This window comes from Prionailurus bengalensis, chromosome D4 (genome assembly GCF_016509475.1).
Source record: "Prionailurus bengalensis isolate Pbe53 chromosome D4, Fcat_Pben_1.1_paternal_pri, whole genome shotgun sequence".
NCBI lineage: Eukaryota > Metazoa > Chordata > Mammalia > Carnivora > Felidae > Prionailurus > Prionailurus bengalensis.
Window position 1 is genome coordinate 45,264,135 of NC_057359.1, and position 26,870 is coordinate 45,291,004.

The window sequence follows — 26,870 nt, forward strand, 5'->3', positions numbered from 1 at the left end:
ATATTGTTAAAGCTTCCTGTGTAGTTTACAATTACCCTTTGGTTTTGTATATTGTTTTAATAGCATACAATTAATTTGTTTTTTAAACAGGTAAAAGATTTGGTCCAGACAACAGAAGTGATGACGTTTATTGAAGAAGTATATTTAAGCCTTCTGCGTCATCCCATTTTCTGGAAAATTCAGCTTAGCCAGCTGACCCTTCAGCTCTTGTGTGTCTGTGAAGTCAGCTTAAAGATAACTGGGGAATGCTCCTCGTTAATTCACCTTTTAGAGCACAGCGTTGAACTTCTGAAGGAGGTAAGGATAGTACGAAATTTTAATATCCCTGTTGTCCCTTAAGTGGGCCTTTCAAAGCAGGGTGAGTGTATTCTTTTACTTCATTGCATATCAAAGGTGTTTTGATCAAATACCATTAGATCATACTATCTTTTTTTCAACGTTTTTATTTTTTATTTTTTATTTATTTTTGGGACAGAGAGAGACAGAGCATGAATGGGGGAGGGGCAGAGAGAGAGGGAGACACAGAATCGGAAACAGGCTCCAGGCTCCGAGCCATCAGCCCAGAGCCTGACGCGGGGCTCGACTCCCGGACCGCGAGATCGTGACCTGGCTGAAGTCGGACGCTTAACCGACTGCGCCACCCAGGCGCCCCTAGATCAAACTATTAATGTGCTACTGCTGTCATCTGTTATAAAAACGAGTCACTAAATTTGGAGCACCAGTTAAGGGTCTACCCCCGTAGCATTTTGTTTTTCATTTATTCACGTACAACACAAGTACTGAGCACCTATTATATGCTCGACCCTGTAGAATACATACAAGAGAAGGTACAGTCTGTGACCCCAAGAGACTTACAAACGTGCAAATAAATAATGCAAATAATTGGACAGTAAATTAAATGCTTTTCTGGGAGGATCTGGAAAGTGCAGCGGGAGTACAAATTAAGGGAAGCAGGGCCTTGAGTTCAGATTTGAGGAAGTCTGAAGAGGGGTTTGCCTGATACAAACCAGGTGTTGGGGAGGCATTCCAGCTGTGGAACAGCATGTGCCCAAACACAAACATGAGCAAGCTGGGCAGGCGTGACCTTTTCAGAAAACAAGGTGTCAACAAGTTACTGTTGACCGATCAAGATGTAGGGGAGGAGGCTGGGCCTACCATGAAAGGTCTTCTGTGCCACACGAATGAATTTACACTTTATCTTCTAAGCGAGGCGTGCTATTGCAACCTTTCTGCATGGAGGTGCCCTCCTATTTTCGGGTGTGGAAGATCATTGTGGTGGGAGAGTGGAGGAGGTTTTTAGAGCAGGGCAACACTACTGGGGCAGGCAGTGAGGAGGCACGTCTTAGACCGTTGGGGTGGCTGTAACAAACTACCACGGGATGGGTGGCTTGAACGACACAAATTCGTTGTCACGCTTCTGGAGACCAGGAAGTCCCAGGCCAGGGTGCTGGCTGACTGGATTCTGGTGAGGAATCTCTTCCTGGCGTGTAGATAGCTGCCTCCTTGCTGCGTTCTCACAGGGTGGGGAGAGAGCAAGAGTGAGCCATCCCTTCTTGTTAAAAGAACACTATTCTTACTGGATGAGGGCCCCACCCTTATGACCTCATTTAACTTTAATTCTGCACTCCAAATGTAGTCACATTGGTAGTTAGGACTTCCGCATGTTTATTTGTGTGGCGGGGCAACGTTTCTGTCCATAGCAAGGGGCTGATTAGGAGAAGAGAGTAGGAAAGAGTAGAAGATGGAGAGCAAGAGAGTAGGAAAAGAGAGATGTGAGAGATGAAGTCAGTAGGGCTTTGTGACTGATTAGATGGCAAAGGAGAAGTTCCTTGACAAGAGTCTCAGCTTCCTCTTTTGGGCATCTGGATGGCGCCATTCACTCGGAGGGATGGCAGCAGATGTTGGAGGGAAGGTGACAAATCTTGGTTTTAGGGAGACTTGGTGTGAGGTATATATGAATCATAGATAGTTGGGTATGTGGTTTTGAAATTCAGGATCGAAGCTTTTAAGCGAAAGGTGTAGCTTTGTAGACATCTACTTCGGGGCGAGTTTTAGCCATGGGATTGCATTGCGTGGGTTTTCATGGAACTCCGGGGGCTAGAGTGTAGTGAAAATGGGGAGAGCAGATGGCTAGAAGGATTACATGTTAAACAGAAGAGACTGAGGACCTGAAAATCAAGGGAAGGAATATCTCCTATTTCGAAAAGGTGAATGGCCAACATTGTCATGCTGAGAGTATTTAAAATAAGGTATGGAAAGTACTGTTAGGATGCAGTGAGTAGAAGTTTACTGTTTGCATTAGAGGAAGCAGTTTGGAGTGATGGAACCAAATTAGAATAAAGGAGTAAGTGATAGGTAGGAAACAGAAAGGGGGTGTAGATTTTAGAAGGACGTGGGAGCCAAGGAAGGCAAATTTGTCAATTTGTCAACGATGTGTTTGTGTTCTATAATATATATTGATATGTGTAATAGTAATATGTGGTATATATTCTATAGTAATAGAATATCTCTATTTTATAAAGATCAATATTTTATCTCTATTACGTAAAATCTGTTATCTCTACTGTATGTTGTATATAACAGGATAATCATTATAGATCAAAGCCCTATTTAGATGTATAAATATATATAACCATACCTATTAGATATATAACATCTGCTGTTTATGACACATAATATTTCTAGATAAGATATAGAAAATATGTAAAAACACAGTTCTTCTTACATTTTGGATGTTAACCCCTCATCAGATAGATCATTAGCGAATGATCTCCCGTCCCGTAGATTGCTTTTTCATTTTGTCAATGATTTCCTTTCCTTTGCTGTGCAAAGGCTTTTTATTTTGATGCAGTCTCATCGGCTTGTTTTTTGCTTTTGTTGTCCTTGCCTCAGGAAACACCCACAACAATACTGCTAAGACCAACTTCTGATTGCTTACTGCCTATGTTTTCTTCCAGGAATTTTATACTTTTAAGTGTTATAGTAAGGCTTGAATCCATTTTTAGTTTTTTAGTGTATGATGTAAGACAGCGGTCCAGTTTCATTCTTTTGCGGGTAGCTGTGTAGTTTTTCCCAGCACCATTTGAGAGACTGTCCTTTCCCCATTGTATATTCTTGCCTTTTTTGTCGAAGATTAATCATCCATAGGAGTGTCGGTTTATTTCCAGGCTCCCTGTTCTGTTCCATTGATCTGTGTGTCTGTTTTTGTGTAAGTACCATACCGTTTTGATTACTGTAAACTTGCAGTATAATTTGGAACCTGGGAGTGTGATACCTCCAGCTTTGTTGTTCTTTTGCGACATTGCCTTGGCTGTTTGAGGTCCTTCTGTGGTTCCACACAAATTTTAGGATTATTCTAGTTTGGTGAAAAATTCTATTGGTATTTTGATAGGGATTGTTTTGAATCTTTAGATTGTTCTGGGAAGTATGAACATTGTAACAATAATTCTTCTAGCCCATGAACATGGAATGAATATCTTTCCATTTATTTGCATCCTTTTCAGTTTTTCATTAGTCCCTTATTGTTGTCAGAGTACAGGTCTTTTACTTCCTTGGTTAAATTTATTCCTGTGTATTTTTTTCTTTTTTGATAACAGTTGTATATGGGATTGTTTTCTTAATTTCTCTTTCTGATAGTTTAGTATTAGTGTATAGAAATGCAACAGATTTCTGTATGTTGATTTTTGTATCCCACAACTTTACTGAATTCATTTATTTTAATAGTTTTTCAGTGGAGGCTTTGGGGTTTTATTTCTGTATGTAGTATATGTCATCGGCAAATGTGACAGTTTTCTTTCTAATTTGGATGTCTTTTATCTCTTTTGCTTGCCTCATTGCTGTGGCTAGGATTTCCCATACTACGTTGAATAATGGGGTGAGAGTGGGCATCCTTGTCTTGTTCGTGGTCTTAAAGGGAAAGCTTTTAACTTTCACCATTGAGTATGATGTGAGATGTGGGTTTGTCATATATATCCTTGATTATTTTAGAGTATGTTCCAACTCTACTCACTTCATTGAATTTTTTTTTTTATGATAAATGATTGTTGAGTTTTGTCAAATGCTTTTTTTTTTTTTTTTTACATTTATTGATTTTTGAGAGATAGAGTGAGACAAAGTGAGAGTAGAGGTGGGGAAGAGAGAGAGGGAGACACAGAATCCAAAGCAGGCTCCAGGCCCTGAGCTGTCAGCACAGAGCCTGACGTGGGGCTCGAACCCACAAACTGTGAGATCATGACCTGAGCCAAAGTCGGACGCTCAACTGACTGAGCCACCCAGGCGCCCCTGCTTTTTCTTTTTTAAACTGGGCACGGAGGGGCACCTGGGTGGCTCACTTGCTTGAACATCCGACTCTTGATTTCAGCTCAGGTGATCATCCCAGGTTCTTGGGATCAGGCTCCATGTCAGGCTCTGCACTGGATGTGGATGGAGCCTGCTTAAGATTCTCTCTCTCTCTCTCTCTCTCTCTCTCTCTCTCTCTCTCTGCACCTTTCCGCTGCTTGTGCATGCTCTCTAAAAATAAAAAATAAAAAAGTGGACATGCAGAATTTGAAATGAAGCTGATGAAAAGATAATGGCAAAGAACAGTATGACGGTATATACAGTAAGCATATTGGTTTCAAAATGTATTGACTGTCCTCAAGTAGATAACCATTGCTTCGTTGTTCTCAACTGTATTTCAAAACAGTGAGCAGGTATAGGCCCAAAGACACACATTAGAAAATATTCCTTTAAAACAATTCACAATTTTTCTTTCTTTGCTGGGTTTGAGAAGTCCATAAATAAGCACTTTGGAAGAGTGTGCAGTTTATTTTCACTTTTTAAATGGTATAACAGAGATGTGGATGTTTATTTATTATATACGGTGCCGGAGTTGAGAGTATTTCCGAGGTTATAACTTTGAATTTGTCAGACTAAGTTGTTTTCTCCAAGTGTTTTCTTAACACTTGGTTCTAGCTCTTGTTTCCTTTTTTTTTTTTTTCCTTTCCTTTTTTTTTTTTTTTTTTCTTCCCTTGCCTGTCTTCACAGTTCCTAGACACTTCTGCTCGGCAGGTGTTTCTGTAAAATTTCAGAAATGAAGTAACTTCAGGAAAATTTAAGCAAAAGCCTGGACCTTTCTTCTTTAGTTCCAGAATACGTTAATGTTTTCTTTATTTAGAAAGCTTTCAAATTTAGAAAGCTCAATTTCAAAGCTTTAGAAAGCTTATGTTTTTTTGCAATTTATTTATTAGAACTTGATGTTCACATTCTTCTTTTTCACTTCATTTATATACTTGATGAAAATATTTTTCAGTTTCTATGGTTATTGCTTTGCTACATTTAAATGTGCTTAATAGATTACTGTCATGTAAAAATAATTTCTGCCTCCCTGGGTACTATTGTTTCTTTTATAAAAATACCATGACTTACTAAAATTTGGTAAGTGTGGTTCTTTACCTAAGTTGTAGAGTCTGGATTAGTTGAGCTACTTTGCAGAAATGAAGTATCTCGTAGTATTTCACATAGGTTTTCAGTGGTTTGAAAAATCGGTTTTGAAGACTTGTCAGTCTGTTGTGTTACGGAGTTTTCTGCTTTAAAGTGATTTGGGGTATAGCCTAGGCTCTTCAGCCAGGTGCGATAACGTTTTGAATTCACGTGTCACTGCCGTGGCTGTCACCATCCTTCCTGTAGGAGAGCAGGCTTACTGTAAATAACGTTGTACAATTGAGGAGGGCACCTTTTGGGATGAGCACTGGGTGTTGTATGGAAACCAATTTGACAATAAACTTCATATATTGAAAAAAAAAATAAAAAAAATAAAATACAAAATTAAAAAAAAATAACGTTGTACAATAGGTTGAAGATCTCTTATGTTACATGTACTCTTCCTGGATGCGTGTTAATAAAGCATGGCTCTGGGAACTTCTTTAATTCCACTCTTGTTTTCCTTTTAGGATTTTCCTGTTGAACTGGTCATAATTGGAATAGCTTTACTGCTTCTACAGACTCCAGCAAGTCAGCAGAAGCCGATCTTAAGTCTGGGTAAATAAAAATACTCTCACAAGAGTAAATTGTAAATCTAACATGAGTGGTAGCAGGACTCACTTGAACTATGTATTGGGTTGTGCTATAAAGTCCTATATACTTTGAGTTTCCATTCTAGAATTTTCCTAATTAAGGAACAAAGTAGAACTTTGTTTTTATTACCCAACAAGGTGGGGGTTTTTTTGGTAATTTTTTTTTTTTTAATGTTTATTTACTTTTGAAAGAGAGAGCGTGAGTGGGGGAGGGGAAGAGAGGGAGGGATGGAGACACAGAACCCGAAGCAGGCTGCAGGCTCTGAGCTGTCGGCACAGAGCCCGATGCGGGGCACGAACCCATAAACCCTGAGGTCATGACCTGAGCCAAAGTTGGATGCTTAACCGACTGAGCCACCCAGGCGCCCCCAGCAAGGTGTTTTCTGCAAGGCTCCTTATGCCATAATTTACCAGTTATCTCAGCTGTGCGTTAGGACGTTATAATCTACATCCTGTAGCAATGACATTGGTAAATATTTTGAAGGGCATCTCAACTTATTCACAGTGTATATCAGATTGAAAGTCAATAGCATAAAACGCCTAAAACAAAAGAAAGGTACAAATAGCATTTGTATTCATTTTTTAAACCCTATATACCTTTCCTATTTAAAACCGTTGCGACCTGGAACACGATTTAATTTATAGTCCCTGTATCAACCTAGCTGGAAACAAATGAAAGATAACATTCTTCCGACTATCCAGGATTGATTTGAAACGAGGGTGAGGGATGGGGTTAAAGGGGGGGGGGGTGGGAGGGGAGTTTAAAAATGTTCCTTTTAAGAATATGGTAAAGAATCCAGTCGCTAGGGCTGACAGATTGGCAAGGATGTCATACCTTTAAAACGCAGCTTTTATGCTAGTGTCGCCTTGCTTTACTCGGTCTAATACGATCCGTGTAGTCATGTAGGATCCGACTAGATTATGTTGCTTGGTGCCGTGATCTGTGGATCTGTCCCCACCGTCATTTTCAAGTGCTTGAGGGAAACCCCGACGGGGAGCTTCATGGTGGGCGTTTTAATTCATCACGATTTTGAGGGTCAGTTGGTCTCCTGTTTACAATCTGTCTTGACCATGGCTCTAGCAAGTGGAGGGGACCCGTGGCTTCCCGCGCTGTTTGTCTGTTGGCCTTGTTTAGGCCCTCCTGAGGCTCTTTCTGAACTGCTTTTGCCTTTTTGGTTGATGGTGTTGTTCTTCTGGCGGTGCACATGGCATCCTCCCGCGGGTATAATTTGCCAACGCTAGCACTTTAGACAGCCATACTTCTGTTTTCTTTTCTTTTCTTTTCTTTTCTTTTCTTTTCTTTTCTTTTCTTTTCTTTTCTTCTCTTTCTTTCTTTCTTAGCAGCTTTCTTGTGGTACAGTTTATTTATCATAAAGTTCCCCGTTTTTAAGTGTAAAGTAGTTTTTTTTTTTTTTTTTAATTTTTTTTTTTTTAACGTTTATTTATTTTTGGGACAGAGAGAGACAGAGCATGAACGGGGGAGGGGCAGAGAGAGAGGGAGACACAGAATCGGAAACAGGCTCCAGGCTCTGAGCCATCAGGCCAGAGCCCGACGTGGGGCTTGAACTCACGGACCGCGAGATCGTGACCTGGCTGAAGTCGGACGCTTAACCGACTGCGCCACCCAGGCGCCCCTTTTTTTTTTTTTTTTTTTTTTTTTTAATGACTTTACAGAGTTGTGTAACCAGCCGTGCGATCTTGTTTTCGAGCATTTCTATCATCCGGGATGTTATGTTGCAAAGTAGGGAAGATGTGTTGTTTGTCTATTGGGCAAGAGTGCGTTCAAACAGGAGCACCAAGAGGATGATGATTTCGAATTTGCTAAATGCACAGCGGTAATACAAAGTTTATGCTGCTTCGTTATTAAACACTCGCCTTGATTGTAAATAGCGACCTCTAAAAATGCCTGGAAGATTTATAACAAGGAAGATAGAACTCTATGCATTTCCTGTTTTATAAAAGGTGATGGATTTTCCTAATCTCTCAGAGAGAATCTTGGATTAAGACTCCTGGCTGGCTTGGAACGATACAGAGAAGATTTGCAGCCCTGTGCAAGGATATATGCGAATTTGTGAAGCGTTCCAGATGCTTAAAACTTAATGGGGGAACCCCCCCCCACCCCGATACCTAGGCAGAAAAGGTCAATTAGTAGTGTTAGAGTAGCAGGTATTTGGACTTCATACCATGTTTAGGTTTGACTTCTTCCCTGCCCCCCACCCCCCACCCCTCACCCCCCGACCCCGGTCCCATGGCTAAGTTTATTGTATTTGTTCTCTTAGAAAATTAAACACTTTAAAAACCAGGCCCACGTGGCAGCTTGAGTCCCTCTGTTCATGGAGACTGAGAAGTCTCAGCCTGTCTTCACGACACGGGGACACAGGGTGTGGGATGGAGGGTTGAGAGCATGGTGCCAGAGCAAGGGGCCAAGAGTAATGGACTGAAGAGGCGGGGAGCAGCTTGTCCATCTTGTCGAGGAGGAAGGGGGAGTGGCTGCACGCAGCGAGATTCCCCTGGACCCAGCTCTTAAGATCCTTCTTGTGGTGCTCCATGGGGCTGGGATAGGGGAAGTGGATGGCAGGGAAAAGTGGTGCACGTGACAGGGCTGCAGAGGCCACCCCGGAAGAAGGCAGTGCGCCAGCAGGGAGCGGACACAGGACTTGCCAGTGCCTGTCCAGCCCTGCAGGGAGAGGACCAGTGGCTTGGTCGGGGGCTGGGTCCTGCGCGAAGACCTTCAGTGCCTTCACCGCCAGCGCCCCGGCCAAGTGCTGGGTCAGGTCACGCTCCAGACCCTGGAAGCTGGGCTGGCAATGACATTTGCAGAAGGCGCCCAAGTGGCAGTGCAGCGGAGTCAGGTTCCTGGCGGCGATCGTGGCCGAGACCAACCCCAGTAACCGGAGGAACGAGCCCCCCAGGCCGGCGGTTGTGTGTCACGGCCACCACGCGGGTGCGGCCCAGGTTTGACTTCTGATGGAAAGAAAATATTGGCAAGTCCTTGACCTGACTTAAGGCTCGTAGAATTTTTTTTTTATTTTTATTTTTATTTTTTTATTTTTATTTTTATTTTTTGCTGCGATGGGTAATTCAGATGATTACTTTGGTACTCTAGCTCTGAACCCTATGAGTGACGTCTTTCCATAAATTAGTGTTCATCTAATAATTGTGAAAAAATAGATATTTATGCCTTAACTCATTATGTTAACGGTCTAGGGGAGATTATACACGTAACTAATTTATTACCCATTCGTGCGTATGTTTCTGATGTGTAAGCCGAGTGTCCATTTTAAAACATCATTTATAAGAATGAGTCTGTTGGTTGCTGGTGATGGACTTTGAGATTTTTCCTGATCAGCTTTTTAGCAGTTACAGTGAAGGACATCCCCGCTTCAGCATCTCAATATAATTCTCACCTGGGTTTGTCAGGGAAGCATGCACATCGGTCTTAGAACCCACTGATCAGGAACTCTGGTCTCTGGCTCCGCTGAGGACAGTAGAAGGGCCTGACCGCACAAGGGCAACAGTTAGTTGTACTTTAAAGAAATTCGTATTTACTTAAAGAGTTGGTTTATACTCTGTGGTATGTATTTTCTCTAAAGAGTGTCTTCATTACCAGTTACCTACATTCACCGCTTGTTGTCGATAATAGTTCGTTTTTACGTTCCTCCGATTTCTAAAAGGATAAGATTTGTCATCTTAGTTATGTGTCTGACCCAGTCGTAAAGGGGTAAGGAAACTTTTTGCATATCACTCTTAAACAAGATAGCATTTCGTCGGATTGTGGTAGTAATTTCTTAACTGTGAATTGTCGTTTTGATGAATAGCTCTGAAGCTCGTCTCTTTTGCTGAGGGTCAGAAAATCCCAAAGGCCTCCTTGGTGCTGGTGATGCCCCTTCTGCAGATCCTGTCTTCTACTGCCTTGGAAGACTGTATGTCCACGGACGAAGAAGGTCCCTCTAGGCAGCAGTTGGCTCTAAACCTTTTGGAAATAGTACAGCAGGAATCCTGCAGAGACGACCGCCAGAAGGTAATGAGTTCAGCCTTGTTTCTCTTAAGTAAGGTGGCAGTGTGGGACTTAGGTTTGCGCAGGTAATCTCATATCCCGATGAAGTATCTGTTTGGGTGTGAACACCTTGAACGTTACCATTCTGTCAGGCAGTGGTGTAGCTATTAGTATATTCCTCTGGACTGTGAATGGGGAGGGTAAAATCAATTTTGGAAGTGCTGTATAATTTTTTTTTTCCTCTTTGAATTTCCCGTCTACATTAGTAGTTCAAGGTCCTGAGAAATCCTGCAGAAAAGGAACTAGTTCAGTTTAACCTAGTGCTTCTCCAACACATTTGAGCAAGGAATCCTCCTTTCTTGTCGTACTGTTTAATAAGGACAGAGTGTTGCTACATCTGGGACAATCCAAGGCTGGGAATCTCAAACGCCTGGAAGTTCTGGCATCTGCAAGAGCTAGGACTTCATTTTTTAAGATGTGGCACCTTCTGCCATTTTCCTGGGCTTAATGGCTCCCGATGTCTCCTGTGTGTGCCCCCACGCTGCGGCCTTCAGTCGGAAGACTGCGGGTCTGTCCCACTCCATCCGTATTCCTGCCTGCTAGGCATACCTCAGTCTGCTTTGTCAATCTCACCGTCTCTGTTACGATAACGTAAACGTATTGTCAACATCTGGTTAGTGGCTGGCTTCTGGGCCTGCATTTGTTAGACCTTTTCTCTTTTGGTATTTGAGTTTTGCCTTCAGTAAAATGTGGGATTATTTCCCAACTACCGATTTTCTGGGGATTGAATGAGGATTCAAGAAGGAAAACAGGTGAAACATCTTCTGTCTCCGTGGAGAGTGACATTATATAAATGCAGGCGACCGCCACAGTTGTTTCATTCTCGAAAGCAGGGAAACCTGGAATCACGTATTGTTAAATGTTCTAGCAGCAAAAATCTGGACACTGTGATTCCTTGCTTGAGGGCACAGCAAAAACTAGCCCACAGGCAAATTGGCTGCATACTGCAGCATCCGAATTCCTAATTGTTTGTCCAGAACTTTAAAACTTGACATAGGTAGGGGCGCCTGGGTGGCGCAGTCGGTTAAGCGTCTGACTTCAGCCAGGTCACGATCTTGCGGTTTGTGAGTTCGAGCCCCGCGTCAGGCTCTGGGCTGATGGCTCAGAGCCTGGAGCCTGTTTCCGATTCTGTGTCTCCCTCTCTCTCTGCCCCTGCCCCGTTCATGCTCTGTCTCTCTCTGTCCCAAAAATAAATAAACGTTGAAAAAAAAATTAAAAAAAAAAACAAAAAAAACAAAAAAAAACTTGACATAGGTAATTCACTTGCAATGAGAGAAGGAAGTTCTTGGGCGCCTGGTGGCTGAGTCAGTTAAGTGTCCGACTTCAGCTCAGGTCACGATCGCGACGTTTGTGAGTTCAAGCCCCGCATGGGGCTCACTGCTGTCAGTGGACAGCCCACTTTGAATCCTCTGTCCCCCTGCCCCTTTGCCCCTCCCCACTAGTGTTTTCTCTCTCTCTCTCTCTCTCTCTCTCTCTCAAAAATAAATAAACATTAAAAAATATTTAAAAAAAATAAAAGAGGGAAGGAAGTTCTCGTGCCCACTCTAATACAAGTGCGGCCTGGGTTTTCTTTCTTCTTCTTCTTTTTTTTTTTTAATTACTTTTTAAAAATGTTTTTATTTTGTTGTTAATAGTTAAATCGTATATGTAATTTTTAAAATATTTATTTGTTTTTGAGAGAGATGAGAGAGAGACAGACAGACGGAGAGTGAGCAGGGGAGGTGCAGAGAGAGAAGGAGACACAGAATCGGAAGCAGGCTCCAGGCTCTGAGCTGTCAGCACAGAGCCCAACATGGGGCTCGAACTCACGAGCAGTGAGATTATGACCTGAGAGGAAGTCAGATGCTTAACCTCCTGAGCCACCGAGGTGCCCTGCCCAGGTTTTCTAATAGCCTTTTACTTTCCCGCCTGATTGGCTGGTACAGAACAATGATTGTATTCTGGATGGGGGCAGGGCAGGCTATACTTTATGTCTAAGAGTTCTGTTCTTTTAGCTCACAAGTGATATTTTTTGAGAATCACTCTGAAAGGAATACACGGGTGCTCAGTTGACTATTCGCCTAGGTGTGTCGGAATTGTGGTCATTAACACTAACAGCTGGACTCTGTCTCCAGCAGCTGGTGAAGAGGGAGGAGGAAGGAATACCATTAGGGCTATAAACATTCTCCCGATGATAATGTGCTGCTTTGTGGACGCTCGGCGTAGTTACGATCACCATTTTTTAAAAATGTAAGCCACGGTTTACTGATGGCTTTTCTTCTGCACCTGTCCAGGCCTTTATATTCCAAGCATACCTATAAATTTAACAGGATGCAAAGTCTCTGAGTCTCTCCCTGAATCTTTGCTTTTGCACATAATGCTCTTTTGTCTCCTTTGCCTGACCTACTCATTCTTCAAGACTCGGCCAAACGTTCTCAGCCTCCTGGAGTCCGAATTCATTACCCTCTCCTCTGCGTCCCCAGCACTTACAACATTACTCACTTGTGCTGTGTCTTAACTTAGGGGGCTACGTATTTGTATCTCCAGCTATGCCGTGAGCTCATCGAGGGAAAGCAATCGTGACCCTTTTCACACTTCACCTTTATTTTCTAAGCACGTTAAAATCGAAATTGCAACAGTTGTTGAACTTTTTGTATTTTTCCACACCAGTGTTTTTTGCTTTCTCTTTTTCAGCTGATCGTAGAAAGAGCATTCAAAAATACTTCAGCCAGCTGTTAATTGAATACTCTATTTTCCACATACTTAAATAAGCTAGGATGTTGCCGATATATCGTGGTATCCTCGATACCTAACACCTTATCTACCACATGATAGACATTCAGTAAATTTCTATTCAGTGAGGAATGTGTGCTTCTGATAAGGATACAGAAGATCTTTTTATTATCTTTACATATTATAGAAAGACCTGGGGCTCCTGGCTGGCTTAGTCAGTTGAGCATCTGACTCTCGATTTTGGCTCAGGTCACAATCCCAGGCTCGTGGGGTTGAACCCCACATTGGACTCTGCTGAGCACGTAGCCTACTTAAGAGTCTGTCTCCCACTTCCTCTGCCCCGCCTCCAATTGCACCTGTGTGCACGCACACACTTTTTCTCTCTCTCTCTCACAAAAAGACCTTTGTACAAAACCACAGATGTTGTTTTTTTATTATTTTTAGATGGGTGTCTCTGACTTAGCACGTTTGCTTTAGAACTAGAGTAGTTCTTGAAAAAAAATTTTTTTTTTACATTTATTTATTTTTGAGAGGCAGAGACTGAGTACAAGTGGGGGAGGGGCAGAGAGAGAAGGAGACACAGAATCTGAAACAGGCTCCAGGCTCCGAGCTGTCAGCACAGAGCCCGACGCGGGGCTCGAACTCACCAGCCGTGAGATCATGACCTGAGCCGAAGTTGGACGCTTAACCGACTGAGCCACTCAGGCGCCCTTAGAGCAATTCTTCAAAAGCCCAATTCTTCTGATGAATGAAAACATGGGTAAATATCTTGTAGCATGTGATTCTGTATTAACCTATCCATTTCTGAAGTGTTGATAACCGTGAAATTGAGCACATTTTAACTTCTAATTTTTGAGAATTAAAAAATGTAAGATACCAGAACAGCCACTCATCTTATTTTTAAAGATTCACGTAATCTAGTAAGCTTGTACTGTTTTTTAGTGGTGTGTGGAAAACAGGATCCTGTCTCTTAGACTATTAAATGTGATATTTAAAACTACCTTTGTGCTTTTCTGGGTTAAAAAAAATATCAGACACTAGTTATAAATTCTAATGTGTTTAAAATCATTTTTTTACTTGTTTTAGTGTTTATTTTTGAGAGAGACGGAGGGCGAGCAGGGGAGAGGGCAGAGAGAGAGGAAGACGCAGAATCTGAAGCAGGCTCTAGGCTCTGAGCTGTCAGCACAGAACCTGATGTGGGGCTCAAACCCATGAACTGTGAGATCATGACCTGAGCCGAAGTCAGACGCTCAACCAACTGAGCCACCCAGGCGCCCTGAGATCCAGATTTTTAACTATTTAACTGTAGAGCCTACATCCTTTTGCCTCCGCTTTGATTTTTTTGTTGTTGGCATGGTAATTTATCATCTTTTGTGCCAAACTTGGGAGTAAATAGAACAGAGTTTGAGATTTATAGGCAAGCACTAAGTCCTAGTACATTAAAATAAACTGGTTTCTTAAAGGCTTTGGTTGGCACTGAAAAGGAATTAGTAAGTCGTTGATCTTGTACATCTAACATTGCCTCTGAATAACATGGATACTGAGGTTGGTGTGGATTTTCCTTTGGTGATAAGTAGCCCTCCCAAAGCTCTCCACTCTTGACTGGATTCTTCATAGAGATATAGAGCAGAAAGAGCCTCTTGAAGCCATGTCTAGTCCGGTCGTCTGCTTCTGGTCTGGTGAGTGATGAAATCCTCTCTTCAGAAAACCTGTCCTTCTTTTAAGGGACTCCCGATTGGAGTTTCTGTGTTCCCCCTCCTGATAAAATCCTGGCTCCATTTGGGTTAAGCCTATTTCAGAGACTATTGCAGATGAGGGTTATTCTTCAAAAATAATGAAGATCTATATTCACTGAATTCACAATTTCTTCTGCAGACTCCTTTAGACAAAGAAGTACTATCAGATGTCTGTCTTATTGTTAATACTTAACAGACTTGAACGTTTTTATTACAAGCTTTTTAGAATGAAGGTTCTCAACTAATATCTGTGAAAGATGCTTTACAACCATTTAATATTCATTTAGATGTTGTTTTCTTATGGGTTCTTCTTTATTTTTTACTGAGATGTCATTCACCGAACATAAACCTCTTTTATTTTTAAACACCTGCTTTCTCCTCTAAAACAAAGTGCCGGCCAGCACTTTCACAGACCCTTCTCTGGGCTGTGGGGCCACGATTTGGTGTCTGGTACTTTCGAGAAAACCCTGAGTTGCATCCTTGCTCTGGGCCTGTGCCAGGGGCAGCTGTCACTCACTGGGACACAGAGACTGTTCTGTGATGTTTCATTCAACATTGTGCTTTTCGCCTGCTGTTCTAACCTTTAGGCAAACAAACAGACAAAACACAGAGCCTAAACATCAACCTAATACTTCGAGTAAAGCAGGATCGCTTTTCTGTTTCCATATGTTTACTCTTACGTGTCTGTGTAACGTTGCCGCTTGCGACTCAATTTATGGTTCATGGTGATTTCCAATTATTTTCTTTTCTACTCCTCTCTACCGGCTTTATTTTTCTCTCCTGAAGATGACAGTGATAATATTTCCGTGTATTTGCAACTTGAGATACTGTGCTAGGTGCTTTATTGTGTCATCATCTACCTCAGTGATCTTGGCAGGAAGGTAGTCATTACTTCGATTTTATGAATGGGCCAAGTAAGGCTCAGAGATTGTGGAAGAGACAGTAGCCGGCACGGCTGTGCTAAAGTCCTGGCTTTTAAATCTCCGGTCCAATGCTGTTTGTCATTTATCGAAAGAATTGGACTCTAGGGGCGCCTGAGTGGCTCAGTCGGTTGAGCATCGGACTTCGGCTCCGGTCACGATCTCGCGGTTGGTGGGTTTGAGCCCCGCGTCGCACTCTGTGCTGATGGCTCGGAGCCAGGGGCCTGCTTTGGATTCTGTGTCTCCCACTCTCTCTCTGCTCCTCCCCCATTCATGCTCTGTCTGTCTGTCTCTCTCTCTCTGAAATATAAAACAAAAAAAAAGTAAAAAAAAAAAAAATTAAAAGAAAAAAATTTGATTCTAATCTTTTATGAATTCCATCTTTGGTTAGGGGAAGCATTTTGAGAGCGAGCTATAGTAAATGTAAAATATATTTAATTTTACAAATATAAGTTTTAAAAATTGTAGCACATTAACGTGGTTCCAAAATTACAAAATCGTATACAGTGAAAAGCTTCCTTCTTACCCTTGATTCTGGTTGTTTAGTTCCCAGCCTCTCATCAAACAGGTAATGATTAGTGGGTATTAATTTCTTTTGTATTGGCTTCTACTTTTCTTTGCATACACAAGCAAATACAGATATATAGTCCCCCCCCCCCCCCCCCGTTAAAAAAAAATAATTGATAGCATTCCAGGCACATTATCTGCATCTTATATCTTCATATCAGATCTTTTCGTATCCATAAAGATAGCTTCTCGATTTGTTTTTACAGTGGGGTTTACTTTCAAATGTTGTCTCTGCTCTAAAGCATATACCTGAGATAACTGAACACCTACGTCCTCACAAAAACTTTTACAGGACTGTTGATAGCAGCATTCCTCGTAATAGCCAAAAAGTGATAACCACCCCTTGTCCATTGATTGATGAGTGGATAAAAATATGGTACGTCCATACAATGGAATATTATTTGCCCACGAAAAGAAATGAGGTATTGACACGAGTTACAGCCTGGAGGAACCTGGAAAACATGCTATGTGAAAGGAGACAGCCTCCAGAAAACACATATTATGTGGTTCCTATTATATGAAATAGCCAGAATAGAAACAAAATAAATTAATTAGTGGATTGCCAGGGGCTGCGAGGGTGGTGTTGGGGGAATGAGGAGTGACTGTTAATGGGTGTGGGGTTTCCTTTTGGGTGAGGAAAATTAGTTGTGGTGATTGTTCCACTACTCCATGAATTATGAAAATTCGCTGAATTAAAAATTTTTTTTTAACGTTGATTTATTTTAGAGACAGAGAGAGACAGAGCATGAACGGGGGAGGGGCAGAGAGAGAGGGAGACACAGAATCGGAAGCAGGCTCCAGGCTCTGAGCCATCAGCCCAGAACCCGACGCGGGGCTCGAACTCACGGACTGTGAGATCGTGACCTGAGCTGAAGTCGGATGCTCAACCGACTGAGCCACCCAGGCGCCCCGAAAATTCACTGAATTTTAAACTTTATTATTTTTTTTAATGTGTTTAAATTTATTTTTGAAGGAGAGCGAAAGAGACAGAGCATGAGCAGGGGAGGAGCAGAGAGAGAGGGAGACACAGATTCGAAGCAGGCTCCAGGCTCTATGCTGTCAGCACAGAGCCTGATGCGGGGCTCGAACTCACAAACCGTGAGATCATGACCTGAGCCGAAGTCGGATGCTCAACCGACTGAGCCACCCAGGCGCCCCTAAACTTTTATGTTTTGAGAGAGAGAGCGTGAATGGGGGAGGGGCAGAGGGAGAGAGAGGATCTTAAGCAGGTTCCATGCCCAGTACAAAGCCCAATGTGGAGCTTGATCTCATGACCGTGAGATCATGACCTAAGCTGAAATCAAGAGTTGGACACTTAACCGACTGAGCCACCCAGGTGTCCCAATAAAGCCATTATTTAAAAAATTTCAGAGGTGCCTGGATGGCACCTTCAGTCAGGTCACCTTCTGATGTTCTTCAGTCAGAAGAACATGTGACTCAATTTCCGGGTCATGAGTTCACTTTAAAGGAAAAAGAAAAAAAAAAAAAGGAAAGAGGAAAAAAAACTTCTATAAAGCTTAATTTTTACTTATCCTTTTAGTTGTTACCATATAAATCAGCTTCTAATAACTGGACGGTTAGATTCTAGATCCTTTGAATTTGTTTCATCACATTCTAAGTGAATTGAATTATTTCATTAGCAGGCAATCAATCTGTAATGCTTCTTTAATGTCTGTGGCTTCTCCTTAGCCATTTTGCGCATTGCTCACGCTGGCCGAGTTCTGTCTATTCTCTGTCCCTGACTGCTCTACTTCCTTTCTGTGAGGAGCCATTTCTCAGGTTGACTTCAGCATACCATCTTCTTTGGATATCATTTCACTCTAGAGCTGTCATTTCTTATTGTAGGAGCTATTCACAGTTATTCGTATTCTCTGGTTCCAGCTGAACTAACTCTGTTCCTATCAACATACTGTTTTGTCACCAAAATGAACTGTCCTCAGGCTAAGTCTGCCACCTGCCCAGGGTTGCCTCTTACCGAAGCTGGAGCTGGGCAGATACAGTGACTTTTTTTTCCCCTTTGAATCTTCCCTCTCACTGGCAAATACTTTTTTAGTGACAGTGAGTTCTCTTCAAATTCTGTTGCCTCTGGATCTTGGGTATGGATCCTTTTTTTTTTTTTTTTTTTTTTCCTGCCTTAGCTGGGAGTGAACGGTAAACAGGAGGAAAAGTTGAAAGAATCAGTCCTAGAGTTCCATCTAACAACTGTTCTTTTTGCGTAATCCTCTTAGCTTAGTTATATGCTGAGAAGTTTTTGGCAGGAATCGAAAATTTCGTATTTTGTTGGAAGGATTGATTTCTTACGATGAAGTATAAAAATAAATGAATATATTTCTGACAAGCACACTTACCTCACTTATTCATGCCTTGTTTTTGTTTTTGTTTTTGTTTTTGTTTTTCAGCTCTCCTACAAGCTTGCGTTCCCCATAGCCGGCATGTATGGATCAATATTTACAGCCTGGAGGATCCTCGAAGTAATGAGAGAAAAGTCTGCTGCAAGTGACTGGTTGTTTTCCGTAGAGTCCTTGCTCCCTATAACCACAGTAATCCCTGCCCATGTTTTTCTTTTGTTGGCTCACCTCCTTGTTGAAGATCAAGGACAAAATCTTCGCCAAATACTGAAGGTCACTACAGAATTGGCCCAAGCAGATTCCTCTCAGGTAAAGTAAGAAAATAATGGGACAGTAATAGGAGTAAAGCTTAACTGTTGGAATTGTCGATTTTTCTTAGTTCGTGGATGATTCTTATCAAAGTTTTAAATTATGGGTTGATTCCTTTGTTTAGGATGGTGGGCTATCTTTATCTTCTCAATTTGTTCATTTTTGTCCTTACACTGAGTTGACGTATGCTTAACGATGCACGCGTTTCCTTCATGAAAACACATTTGACACTGAAATCTACACGTGATGCTATTGTGGTGGTATTGTTTTTTGGTAGATTGGCTAATCTGCAGCACTTTTGTTAACTCTTGCGGCCTGTTCCCAGATGAATATCCCTTAGTTCTAATATTGATCTTTTAAAGTGGATGCAGATTAATCAATTTAGGATAAAGGTACCTACGCAGTAGGCATCGATCTCTTTTTGACTTCTGGCAATTTGATTCTGTCTTGATTCAGTCCCTTAATAAGCTAAAAAATAGTCCTTGCTCTCTATGATAATGATCAACATGGTGGGATTCTTCCTATCTGCACAGATCTTGGAGTGTAACCAGCAGCATTGTCTAGTCTTAGACATTAATAAGACTCCCCCCGACCCCGCCCACTTTTTGTAACTAACCTTATCCTTGGTAAGGTAATCTTTCTCCCATTGGATAGACTCTCAAGAATTAATTTCCTTTGAAGGGAAAGGCTTCCTACCACATAAGCATGGTATTTTTATTATTCCGTTTATTAGTATCTGTGCTGATGCTTCTTTTTAAACCTGGTGAAGAAAAAGTTCATCTCTTTATGGAAAATGTGTGTTTCCTACAGGACAAAATTCAGTTGATAGAGACAGGATAAAAGTGATTAAGATACGAGGTGAATGTATTTGGATTCTTTTTATTCCCAGCTTGTTATGCTCATTCTTTTTAGTCAAGTGAGGAACCATTGATCTATCTATAAAAAGTTTTCCTTCGGACTAGACCTCTTGTGGTCTGATGTTTCCAAGTGGATTTGTGATGGTCTCAAAGTACCTTTGTGTCCTGGTGTGTGCATAATGTGAGTCATTTCAATTTGCTTCCTACTTTATTTCTCCCTTTACGTGCTGTAGCGGTTGTGCTTCTAATAGATGTGTTGTTTCAGTGCTGACACCTTATAAGATAATATCTTTATAATAGTTAATGCACAGATAATGCCTGGAGACTATCTAAAGAAGTCCTGTGGTAGGTTACCTGACCTGTGTATGCCACTGATGTAAAACATATATTACATCAAATTCTGTGTTGATTATCAGGAAATGCTTGGGTCTTTGAAATCCTAGGGTGACATTTTTGGTTATAAGTAGTGGCGACATGTCTGTCTTAAATAGTTTTTATTAGCTCCAGAATTTAGAAAAAGCATGACCTAGACAGTATACTCATGGTAGAGTTTCTTTGTGTCCTCTGTGAATTGGCTGGAAGCCCGAAGCCTTATAACCTTATATTCATAGCCCAAAAGGAAGAGAGAGAGGTAGAGGTGTTTGGATTGACCTCATTGGGTCGTGTGCCCATACTGAATCGACCATTGTGGCAGGATAATGGGGCACTTTAATTGGCCATCCTAAGTAGAATGGAAGTGGGTGAAGGGTCAATCCTGAATGCCACCGTGATCATGTGGATTGAGGGTGGGATGATCCCCCAAAAGAAAAACCGTTTCCTGGCAATGAAAGTGGGGATATGCTGAATAGGCCAAAAATGTAGCGGTGAACGTCTCAGCCGGTGTTGTGGGAGCTCTGAACTGGTGTGAGGGCGTTTCAGGTATGTCAAAGTCCTCACCCCTCTGAGCTCTCGGGTGGCCGTGTCGTAGTCTAAGCTCAGGGTGCTGGCTTGGCTGGTAGCCTCTGACCCCCTGGGGTTTTCAGGTATTTACCCCACATTCCTTATAAGCCTGATTTTTCACGTGTGCCACGAAATAGAAAAGGTGGGGAAGTACTAACGTGACCATCAGGTTTGTTTATCTTTTTCAATAAACATTTAAGAAGCAGTGGTCGAAATCGAAATTGGTATGTTCCACTTCTGTTGACGATCTCTTGGGTAGTTTGGAAAGAAGCGAGAAACGAGTGTAATTGTGCCGTTACGATGAATAGTAGGGTGCAATGCTTAAATAGTTCCTCAGCTTCATGCATAAGCAAAGGCAGTGTCATTAAGAAGAACTTAGAAGTGGAGTTTTTGTGAAAAGGAGCATCCTTGAACTAGGAGATAGTGTTGTGTTTCCTCACTTCTCCTTTTGAAGTGACCATTTCATATCCTTTCATGGGACTCGGGTTACGGGTAAAGTAGCCAAAAAGAGAGGACCGAATATTTGGGAAGAGCAAGTTTTCTAATTGTGAGCAGATATTTGGAATAGACTCAGTCGAAACGAGTTATGATTGTAATCTGTTATTGGTGGGTTGTTTCTCTTTCGTTCACTGAGTTGACAAGTCTGCCTGAAGCTTATGAATTTTTGTGTGGTGTTTATCTGTTCTCACCGTAGAGGAAGAAGCTGTATTATGTTTAAGCAGTCATTGGCTCAAATTCATGGGGCAGTTTATACTACGGAAAGGTCTGAGACTACTACTAAAGGGAAGCTAAGTAAATAGGTAGGTAAGAGCAGGAATTTCGAGGCTGTCTTTCACCTCTGTTTTGGTGGTCACTTAACCACTGTGGTAGAATTCGTTGAGGTGCAGTATGCTTGCTGAAGATCGACTTTGTGTGACATCTTAATTGATTGAAGGAATCCTACTGTAAGCTCTTGTGAGAGAAAGCATTTGAAAAGCTTGAACATGACGAAGTATGTTTTGGTATGCTTGTTATTATCATTATAAAGTATCAACTGAAGTTATTTTCAGTGCCCGTGAATGGTGGTACAAGTCAGTATCTACTAGTAATGTGATGTGAGTGTTCATAATGCTAAGAAAGCGGGCTTTTGCTTTTGCATGCATCAGACATTTATTTTTTTTTTAATTTTTTTTTAACGTTTATTTATTTTTGAGACAGAGAGAGACAGAGCATGAATGGGGGAGGGTCAGAGAGAGAGGGAGACACAGAATCTGAAACAGGCTCCAGGCTCTGAGCAGTCGGCACAGAGCCCGACGCGGGGCTCGAACCCACGGACAGTGAGGTCGTGACCTGAGCCGAAGTCGGCCGCTTAACCGACTGAGCCACCCAGGCGCCCCCATCAGACATTTATCAAGCAGACGCTGCATGCCTTATGCCTCATGTAAGTGCCTATCTTGGTTTCTGAGTAATATTCATTTAGTTAACACATGACGATGATGATGATTTTAATTTAAATTCAAGTTAGTCGACAGACAGTGTGGTCTTGGCTTCAGGAGTAGAACCCAGTGATTCATCTCTTACATATGACACCCAGCGCTCATCCCAAAAAGTGCCCTCCTTAACGCCCATCACCCATTTACCCCATCCCCACACAGAAAATGGGCTTTTTGAAAAAAGTGATGATGTTACTTCTTACTAATCATGCGTTTTGATGCCTCTTCCTCCTCAGTGAGTTTTCATCCTTGTCTCTCACCCGGTTCCCCTGGGTCATGCATTTTCCATTGGGATTTATAGCTTTAGGGCCGTGGAAGACTAGTGGAGTTAAGTGGTCTGAAGGGAAGTTGGCTCTGTCAGTACTATTTTAGAGTTAACTAGACGCAGATGACGATGTTAAAATAGTTACCCAAAGACACAACAATAAATCGACACTTGAAAAAAATGGGCAACTCTTCCCCCTCCCCCACCCCCACATCTAGAAGTGCTGTCAGTAGTTACTAATCCTAACCGTTTTCTTACCCAGAGAAATATCTCTTACTCGTGAGATTTAATGTGCAGAAGACACAAGCTCAGGTCAGGCAGCACTCGGTAAAAGTTAAGTGTCTTTGACCTTCTCGGAGGGCATGTTCTGGGGAGATATCCAAGAATGAGCATCCTGTGTAAATTCCCGTGGAAGTCTTGAAGGTTTTAAATGCGTCAATTTAGTTTAGAGAGAGGTTTTTGTATCATGGCCTATGCTTATAATAAATGAGAGTGCCGTCTATTTCTTAAATTAGTGTTTTTTCTGGAAATAGAAGTTGATAGATTTGTGTGCTTTTTGGTTATGTTTATAAAATAGCTCCTGCTTGTCTGATACTGAGTAATGTTATTTTCATACGTTTTGAAATAAGTCATTCAGGCTGCCTTGAGGGATGCCTGAATGAGAATTAAAGCACATGGCTTCATGGCTCACGTACAGTAATGTCCAGTTGGCCTTATTCTTTCCTCTTCACCGAGCTATTTACTACCCCTATGGTTTGTTCAGGACCTGGTTTCATCTGGTGTGAAATCATTGGTAGTGAACGTTAAAAATGGACTTTACCGAGTTAATTAAGGGATGATGTAGACTGTACGCCTAAATGAGGACATTTTCTGAGCTTTACAGCTTTTATTTGTATTTATTTTTTAGAGAGAGAGACAATGAGAGTATGAGCAGGGGGGAGAGACACAGGGAGAAAGAGAATTTTTTTTTCTTGGTATAATAAATTTTATTTATTTTTACTTATTTATTTTTTAATTTTATTTTTTAAAATTTACATCCAAATTAGCATCTAGTGCAACAATGATTTCAGGAGTAGATTCCTTAATGCCCCTTATCCACAGAGTCCACCCCCCCCCCCCACAACCCCTCCAGTAACCCTCTGTTTGTCCTCCATATTTGAGTCTCTTCTGCTCTGTCCCCCTCCTTGTTTTTACATTATTTTTGTTTCCCTTTCCTTATGTTCATCTGTTTTGTCTCTTAAGGTCCTCATATGAGTGAAGTCATATGATATTGGTCTGGGAGAAAGAGAATCTTAAGCAGGCTCCATGCTAAGTCGTGGGGCTTGATCCCATGAGTATTGACCTGAGCCAAAGTCAATAGCCAGATACTCAATTGACTGAGCCGCCCAGCTGTCCCTGATCATTACAGCTTTTAAAAAGGGCAATATCAAATCTTATTTTGAACCCTTAGCCAATGATTGGCCAGCCTGTGTATAACGTGACTATGGACAGTTTGGAAATGTCTCAGACTGATAGAACTTCCTTAAGAAGAGGTTAATAAATCAACAAGGCAGCTTCAGGTAAATGCCGTATGTTTACCTGGGACTCCCCCAACCAACCCCCTAAGATGTTTTTCTGACACCCTTGTCCCCTGAGAAGAAAAGGCTGCTATTCAATTCTTAAAATCTTTCCTATTAGCTTAGCTATATTATATTAACTATATTATTAGCTACTTATTATAATATTTGCTATATTTTCTATATTTTCTTGTACTATATATTTAACATACTAGATTATGTAATTATATTAATATATATTAAATATATAAGATGTAATATGATATTAATTATAGCTTCTCTATAGTTGATGGAATGGAGATTCTCCATCTGATGTTGATAGAGGTGTTAGAGGAAGCTATTTTCCCACATAGCAGTATGATTCTACAAAAGTCTTAATGGAATTATTAGGTCCTTCACAGTAGATCTTCTAAATATATGGAGGGAGGACACCTGACAAAAGATGATAGTCTCTTTTGGAAATCAAGGCTACTGTTAGTGGTTGAATTTAATTTAAATCAATTTAATTTAATTTAAATTAATTTAATTTAATATAATTTAATTTTAGAGAGGACACAAGTGAGTGAGGGCAGAGAGGGAGAGAGAAAGAGAGAAGCAGGGCTCACCCAAAGTGGGACTAGAGCTCACCTGATGTGGGACTCGAACTCACCAACTGTGAGATCATGAGCTGAGCTGAAGTCGACTGAGCCACCCAGGTGCTACTTAGTAGTTTTAAAACTTGAGAAAATGTGTTTTCTTCCTATGTTTCCTTTTTCTTTTTTTTTTTTTAATGCTTGTTTATTTTTGAGAGAGAAAGCGTGAGCGAGGGAGGGACAGAGAGGGAGACACAGAATCTGAAGCAGGCTCTGAGCTGTCAGCACAGACCCTGACGTGAGGCTCAAACTCACGAACTGCGAGATCATGACCTGAGCCAAAGTCAGCCGCTTAGCCAGGCGCCCCTCTTCCTGTGTTTCTGTGTATATGAGGAGTTTATGGCAAGATGACACAGGAATCTGAATTGAACATGAGCCACAAAGATTAATAGTTTTTAGATGGTGTAGAATGAACCATGGCCAAGATGGTTTAGAATGCAGTCTTCTAGCTTAGCGTCTCAACTTCAATGGAATAACTCTAAATACTACGTGTAAAGTATATCAACTTCTTTCCGACTGATAGCATATGCCAAAAAAGGAAATGTTTATGAACCTTGGCTTGAGAAAACTCCACATCCCTTCCTTAAAACCAACCTTCATCGAGGAGCTCAACAGATTACGTTTTGTGAAACTCCCTGCCTCTCCCAAGCCCTTGTGCCTGCTTTGCTTTTCTCTTGTTTTGAAGTGGAGATAGCTAGAGCTGGGCATTTATTTATTTATTTATTTATTTATTTATTTATTTTATTTAATTTAATTTTCACATTTTGGTTGTTAAGCCTAGTTAAAGGTCTTGTTTAATGGGAACAGTTGGCACTCTTCGATAATTTAATCTTATCCTTTGTAATGTGTTCAGGGCTTAATTTTTTCCATGTGTACAAGTGTACACACTTTTGAGCCATTTGAAATCCCTTACGTGGCCAGGTTCATGGCCCATGACTTGCTGGTCTTTTAAAAGTGCCACATTATCAAACAGTAAAAAAGCTGACTTTCAGGGCAGAATCCTGTGATAGTTCTACTCTGGGTCATAAGCCATATTTTAACATGGAAAATGAATAGGAAATGTGTGAAATTTAATGGTGTGTAAGTTACTGCTGTGAGAAAAGGAGAAAATATATTCCATAAAAGAACTTGCACAAAGAGTCTTTGGACACTTTGCACTCTGTTCTATTGTCGCTGAGTTCTATGAATTGCTACCCCCTGAAGTCAGTCTGCTTTCTGTGTTCTTCACATCAGCAAAAAGAAGCTGGAATGTACAATACTTTTAATAAAGAGCTTTACAGATAAGAAGTGCGGTACTACTATTCCCTTGTAGCCATAGCATCGATTACGCCCAGAGCAAAATTGGGCTGAGCCTGTCAACATGAAACAATTAGACAAAGAGAAACACAGACCAAAATCCAAGGTCAGGTATCTATTCCATGCTGTGCTAATATGCTTATTTTTTCTTTATAAACCCCACTTCGATATCTGTGGAATAAACATGTTTTTAACTGGCATTTGAACCCTTTGAAATCTTTCTGGTTTTTGTTTTTTTTTTCCCCACCAAGCCTAGAATTTTTACTCAGCAAGGAGTTCTATATCAATTTCTTGCTTTCCCTAAGTGTTCATATTGGGCAGAATTTCTTTTGAGCAAGAGTCTGTAGATTGTAAACTGCTTAAGATTCTCACTGAAGGGATTGTTTGTGATTTTCTGTTCAGTTTCAAGGCGATAGTCACCAGTTCTAATATAGTGAAGCAAAAACACTTGTCATATGTGAGCTCTGAGGCTCAGCGAGGAGGGAGGTTGGAGTCTGATGAGGTTTGGGCCCTGTACTGCTTTTGGCGTAGTGGAATCTTTCTGCTCCCAGTTAAATACTGGATGAGAGTAGTTCTTTCTCCCTGCGAAACCCCCCCTAAAGGAACTACCTGCTTGAGATGGCCTAAGTGTTGGTGAAGGACTCAGAGGAGGATCGGATTTTGTGGCACCTTTGAATTTCAAAACAGGCACGAGGAATTCTCCTCAAGGGGAAAACTCACCGAAGCCCACTATTGCCGGAATAAAAAATTCTCATTTTAATGAATGGATTGGGAAGGGAGAAGGTGGGATTGGCCTCCCACCTACTTGTTTCGTGGCCACTCTTTAAAAAATTTTTTTTTTTAATGTTTATTTATTTTTGAGACAGAGAGAGACAGAGCATGAACAGGGGAGGGGCAGAGAGAGAGGGAGACATAGAATCTGAAACAGGCTCCAGGCTCTGAGCTGTCAGCACAGAGCCCGACGCGGGGCTCGAACTCACGGACCGCGAGATCATGACCTGAGCCGAAGTCGGACGCTTAACCGACCAAGCCACCCAGGCGCCCCTCATGGCCACTCTTAAAGTGAAGTTTCCAGTTGACATCCTCTACCATTCATTCTCCACCCCCTGCCCCCGCTTTATTTATTTACTTACTTGCTTACTTATTTTGAG

The 26,870-nt window shown here is 41.5% G+C and overlaps 1 protein-coding gene and 2 pseudogenes across 2 annotated transcripts in view; 2 read left to right on the forward strand and 1 right to left on the reverse strand.

The window, feature by feature from the left end:
• The window catches only part of FOCAD (focadhesin), a 315,705-nt gene that overhangs the window by 86,990 nt on the left and 201,845 nt on the right, over positions 1-26,870 (forward strand). For both annotated transcript variants that reach the window (XM_043565388.1, XM_043565389.1), the window contains 4 exons: positions 91-297; positions 5,931-6,018; positions 9,872-10,074; positions 18,445-18,702. In XM_043565388.1, coding sequence (XP_043421323.1) covers positions 91-297; positions 5,931-6,018; positions 9,872-10,074; positions 18,445-18,702 — 756 coding nt within the window. The remainder of the gene's footprint in view (positions 1-90; positions 298-5,930; positions 6,019-9,871; positions 10,075-18,444; positions 18,703-26,870) is intronic.
• Positions 8,046-8,144, forward strand: LOC122475502 (annotated as a pseudogene).
• LOC122475101 lies at positions 8,296-8,977 on the reverse strand (annotated as a pseudogene).